This window comes from Gambusia affinis, linkage group LG05 (genome assembly GCF_019740435.1).
Source record: "Gambusia affinis linkage group LG05, SWU_Gaff_1.0, whole genome shotgun sequence".
Classification (NCBI taxonomy): Eukaryota; Metazoa; Chordata; class Actinopteri; order Cyprinodontiformes; family Poeciliidae; genus Gambusia; species Gambusia affinis.
In genome coordinates this window covers 10,597,440-10,603,439 of record NC_057872.1, presented here as the reverse complement: position 1 = coordinate 10,603,439, position 6,000 = coordinate 10,597,440, and the positions used below count along the sequence as shown (strand labels likewise).

The 6,000-nt window shown below is 38.2% G+C and overlaps 1 protein-coding gene across 2 annotated transcripts in view; it reads left to right on the top strand.

Annotated features, from left to right (window-relative positions):
* Positions 1-3,524: 3,524 nt before the first annotated feature.
* The window catches only part of adcy2a (adenylate cyclase 2a), a 36,294-nt gene continuing 33,818 nt past the window's right edge, over positions 3,525-6,000 (top strand). For both annotated transcript variants that reach the window (XM_044117194.1, XM_044117193.1), the window contains exon 1: positions 3,525-4,072. In XM_044117194.1, the coding sequence (XP_043973129.1) occupies positions 3,530-4,072 (543 nt within the window). In that variant the 5' untranslated portion in view covers positions 3,525-3,529. The remainder of the gene's footprint in view (positions 4,073-6,000) is intronic.

Below are 6,000 nucleotides of genomic sequence, written 5' to 3'. Positions count from 1 at the left end.
CAGCTCTGGTTCTAGTTTTCGGGTTGTTTTCTTGCTTGAAATCGAACATCAGTTCCAGTCTCTTCTCTTGTGCGTCCCCTGGGATTGCTCTGTATTTAGCTCCATCCATCTTCCCAACAACTCCGACTAGCTTTTCTTTCACTGCTGCAGGATACTCCACCCATAGCAGAGAGACAGTGTGTTCAGGGGGATGTACAGTGTTAGTTTTGCAGCACACAGACGTATATTACATATTTACACCTCTAATGTATATGAACAAGTGAGGCTTACCATCAGCATGTCTTTCATTACTGGCTGCCACTAGTAGACAGGCCCATTGACTGTGTGGGAGCACTTTAATTAGCTAAGGGACTAATGCCATTAACTCCTCTCTGAAGATGCTTATCTGTCCCCTGCATTGGATTATTTGTGATTTATCATCAGTTTAAAATGGGATGTTTTTACAGGGCCAGTGTAGCCAGGGGAATACTAGTTAATGATCACTGCTTTAATACGTTAAAATGTGAAGGAATGCTGATCAGAGTAGATGGACCACCACTTTTTCCTTCCCATGAATCTGGGCACAAATAAAGCCTCCAAAAGACATTAGATTCTGGGGAGCATTCCAGCTGCCACATTACAGCTGAAAACACATCCCGTCTCCCTCTCCCTCCTGTTTGGGCAGTATTTTTGGAAAAAGGTGGCTTTAATTAGAGATTCTCCAGTAATGTTTTTGTCCGTGCTCCTTTGTCGAGCTTGTTTAAAACAGGATGATGTCCTGCCAGTCAAGGATTTCATTACAACACCACTGCAGTCGCCTTGTGTGAGGCTCATTTTCTGGCAAGAAGGTGGATTCGCCCGCATCAGCCATCCGGCTGTGACCAAAGGGGGCCACATAAGTGAAAATTAGAAAAAGGAGAAGGCCAGGGGTAACAATGACACTGAAAGGCAGTGGAGGAAAGGTGAGAAGAGAGATACATGGAGAGGAAATGAGAGAGAGTATGCATGTGGAAATTACCTCGAAGTTAGCAGCAAAAGTAGAAGAGGACAATGGCACGCTGTGGTAGTTTAGCTGAGAAACACTGTAAAAGTTACTGTATGTATTCTTTGTGTATTTCCAGGAGGAAGATGATAGCAGAAGTGGCAGTAATAGATGAAGTTTACTCCCGGAACAACTTTCTCTCTTTTTTTTTTGCACACATGCCTTATGTACAGATTCACAAAACAGGCTGAGTGGTTTTGTGGCGTCATGTAACTTTTAAAATCTTCTGTTGACTACACTTTTATATTTTGTAGTTCTTGTTTTACTCCATTTGCTTCACTTACTTGGTTTGCTTCCACAGGACTTTCTGTTGTCTCCACATATCTGATCCTTGTTACTTCACTTTCCTGTCTGTGTAAACAAAATGTTCGCTTTGGTCTATGTTAGCTTTCAAGTAAATTTCCTCATAAATTTACCTGAATTGCCCTCTTTTGTTTTATTTTATTTTGTGACTATTTTGTTTTTTTTGCTGGCGATATTTTGGTGTTTTTGTTACGTTAAATATGAACAGCCAGTAATTTTACTATTTTTACCATAAAAAATGTATCTGGACTTATTTTTATTTTATTATTGTTGCATCATTTAGCATTAAGCTTTTCTGTATTGGAAGAACGTGTTTTATCCTGAGCCATTTTGCCAAACTGGCTATTGGTTTTATTGAGTTAGACTTATATAAATAGGAACACATTTTTATGTTGTCTATGTGCCACCTGTAATCAGCTAGCTCTGAGAGAAATATTGAGGAAAAAGAACCGAAGAGCTTTCTTATAAAAAAGTTTTTTCTTGTGGGGGGGGTGAAATGCACAAGGTATATGCGTGTCTAAAGATACTGCATGACTGAGTCCAGGACAGGGATGCCCACTTCCTCTCCTCGCGAGCTACTACCTTACAACTTTTAAAGGGATTCTTGAATGAAACGCCTGAGTTCCCTCATCAGCATGTCATTCAAATTTGAGTCCTGACCACAAACCATTTTGTCCACTCAGGTGTTGGAACAGTAGCGTGTTTAAAAATTTCAGGTTAGCAGCTTCAGAGGACAGGAGTCAAAAATTGCCGGTCCAGGACAAGGATTTAAGAAAATAATTTTTGAATGTGAAGCCGTGCAGAAGCAGAGTAAAATAATGAGTCCACTGTGTTATTTGAAGACCTTTGGCTTCAGTAACAAATGAATAATAAAATGGAAAAAAAAATATAAGTAGGCCTATTAATAATAAATTATGATACTCTAGCCATTATCCAGTTTCTGTAATGGGGGGAATAAAGAGCAGAAGAAGACTGAGGAAATATATATTTTTTTTCTTATACAATTTGTAATTATCCTATGTCAAAGGAGTATCTTTTTCTAAGATATCTTCCTACTTGTAAAAAAAAAAAATCTACTTTTTTAAAATTAATCCATCCAAAAAATTGTTTGCTATAGCTCATGCTTTGCCTAAGTTTTTACAGTATTTAATATATGTTCATATAAACAGCACAGATGTTATACCACTTCATGAACTGTTGTTTAGCCATTACATCATTATCTTCTATGCTAGTGGATAGAATAATACTTTTTTATGGTTTGTCACATTTTGATTTGTAAGCCTGTTTCTGCTTATACTGCTTCACCTTGTTAAGACTTACTTTAAAAATGAATGTGGTTGACATTAAACCCTTACTTTCTCACTCTATGCAGTAAAAGCCTAGGCTGTTGTCAATAGGCATACAAGCAAAGCATTTTTTTCTGTTTTAGAGGACAAGATAAATCAAAATTACTTCTTTGAACACCATTTATAAAAGCCCAGATTATGTTGACAGTCCTTTTATGATTTGATTTTCCCCTGCGGATGCTGTGTTCTCATTTTTTTGTCTTCACAGATGAACACAGCACAGTATTTGAACAAATGTCTGGGGACGTACGTTTTTCTATTTTTATCTCCTTTTTTTACTTCTGTTGTCTGCTGTTTATCTCCATAGATACTAAACCACAAAAGGATGTTGAGATTGTGTTTTTGTTTGTCTGTTGTCAACCCCAGTTTAACTCATGAGAGATGTTTTTGACATACTTGGCATATAGTCAAGCCTAACTCAGAGGGGGATTGGTTTCACTGAAAAACACAGGATGAAACATTGCAGGTTATTTCCCCCCCCCTCCCTCCAAACATTCTGTTTGGTTTCTAACTTTGAGTGCAAATAGTCATTTGGGATTTAGCTCAAAGCTTAGATTTGCTTTTGGGTTTTTTTTTTTTTTTTTTTTCCTTCAGACACAAACAAAAATAATGCTACATGATGTGCTGTTTTGAAGTTTTATTGTTTGGATGCTTTGCTTTCTTTTAGCACTTTCACTGGCTGACTTCTCTATAAAAATGCATCTTATTTTTTTCCCTCCCTTCCCCCTTAGTCTTCTCTCCCTCCCCTCCCACTTTTCTCTTTCCCCTCTCTCCCTCTCTCTCTATCTAAAGAGCACTCTCTGGCTGCGCTTCACTTCATTTTCCACCCCAACATGTTGGACAGGGGAGAAGGAGGAGGATGCTGCGCTTTACCTTTGGTGCATTCTTGCCACCTTTTCGCCCAGCACACACTGCCTCTGACTCAGACTCACCCTCATCTTTCACTTGTCTCCGACTAAAGGACTTGAGAGAGGAGGTGGAGAGAGAAACGAACAACATACTGGAGCTCCGGAGTTCTCACCACAGGTTCCCAGACCGAGAAAACGGCATGAGACAAGAACGGAACAGAAACTGCTCCTCCTCTGTGGTGGAAACTACTAACACCTCAGCAGTGACCACCTCCTCTTCTACGGGTTTCCCTGCCTCTTTTTCAACTCTCTCGGCTCCGAGATCTATGTGGCAAGAGGCGATGAAGAGGAAACAGTATTTACTTGACCGTGCAGGGGTGTCTGGTGAAGTGGATAAAGGAGGAGGCAGAGAGGAGAAGAGGAACAGGTCCCCGGACTGGTTATATGAATCCTACTACTGTATGAGCCAGCAGCATCCTCTCATTGTGTTTTTACTTCTCATAGTGATGGGAGCCTGCCTGGCTCTGCTGACTGTGTTTTTTGCTTCAGGGCTGGTAAGCTGCTCGCTCACAAAACACACACATTGATAGACACATGCACATATACTATGCAAGTGAAACACTTATAAATGAGCAACAATCTGGGGCCACACGCAGGTTTCGCAGCTTATGTGGCATTTTTATTTTTAATTTGAAGTTAAATTATATTAGATTAATCTTTCTCGTAGTTCTGCTGCCCCGACACTAAGTTTCTCTTGGAAAAAGAGATTTTGATCTCGTAAGACATTTTAGCAGGATAAACGAAGGGTGTGATGGTACAAACAATAATAACAGGTCTTTAAAAAAAATAAGTGCACAAATGTGCTGAAAAACACAAACGGTACAATTCAAAGTTGACTGGAATCAGACAGCCAAACGGGAACCTACAAATGTGCACATGCTGGTACAGTACCTGTGCCCATCCGCAATCAGACTCTCATAGCATGTTCTCTTCATCACAGCACTAATGTGAAGTGAAAGGAGAGGATAAGGGGCTTAGTTATTGTATAAGCCTATGGTTGACTCAACTACAAAGTGATCCGTTTTGCTCTGTCCCCTTTTTCCTCCCTCAGTCAAAAGCCTTTAAAATTCAATGCAGTGGCAGCCAGGCTCTCTGCATAATGTGTTGGATTTTGGTGGCAAAATTATTATAATTTTTCTTTTGAGTTGATTAAATTTTCTTTCATGTGAACTTTTCTTTGTGGATTTCAGTACTTGTTTTTTTTTTTTTTTTTTTTTAAACACACTTTTTGATTGATTTTACTGTTAGGAAAGGATTTGTCTGAAATGTATTATTAAATACCGAGACAGACACTCGTACTGTATAGTGCTAAATCCACTAAAGCACGATTCCTTGATGGGAACTATTAAATATTCTGGCTAAACATGCAAAAATCAATCAATTTAACAGGAGTCTTTCATTATTATTGTTATTATTATTATTATTATTATTATTATTATTATTATTATTATTATTATTATTATTATTATTATTATTAATACTACTAATAATACTACTCTACCCCTGAATTGTTTGAACTGAAAACAAAAAAAACTGATTACATCTCAACATACCTGTACCTCTAACCCAATATGAGCTACAGCAGAATGATTATATTCCACCACTGGCAACATAAAATGTTCAGATCAAGCCAGTCTTTTGTCATTTTTAACTTTATAACTCAATGGTACACAGTGACAAGAAATAACTTGCTAATTAAAACTGTCAGTCCGTTCTGAAAAGATTAACACTGAAAATCATGGTGTAAATTGATTTGCTCACTGTCAATATTTGAGTGGTTATTTCGGGGCTGCTTTTTCTTTTGACCTTTAGGCACAACCTTAATAGAGTCAATCATTTGTGCATGTTTTTACATTAAAGCTGACACTGTTTTTGATAACAGCCGTAGGTTTGTTGTATGATGAGAAACTGCTATTCTAGTTAAGATGTTGATCTTCTCTTAAAAGCATGATTCTTGCAGAAACAAATAGAATTTATTAACTCAGGTTAGATTATGTGTTTCTGCATAACCATGCAAAAAGCATGGCTGCTCTGGTATATTATTTTCCCCTCATCCTCTTTTATTTTTGATTCCCATGCCATCTCTCACCTCCTTATTTCTTTTTGTGGCATTCATTTTTATCCCTTCATCCCTCCATCGTTCTGTGTGGCTGACCTAAATCCTTTGCTGTTTTAAAGGCTCGCTTTGGGCAAGACAAACTCTGTGTGGCTCTCTTTTAACCACAGCCGTCCTCTCATGTCCCAATGTTTTGACTGTACATGAGAAAAAGAAATAGAATGGCTCGGAGTGGAGACTGGGTCAGAAAACAGTGAGCAGGAGGATTGTTGATTGTTGTTTTCAGGATAATGGTCAGACTGGACATTTCTAATGTAAAAATGAACAATTAAATCTGTGTCAGTGACTCAAGTCAATTAAAATAGT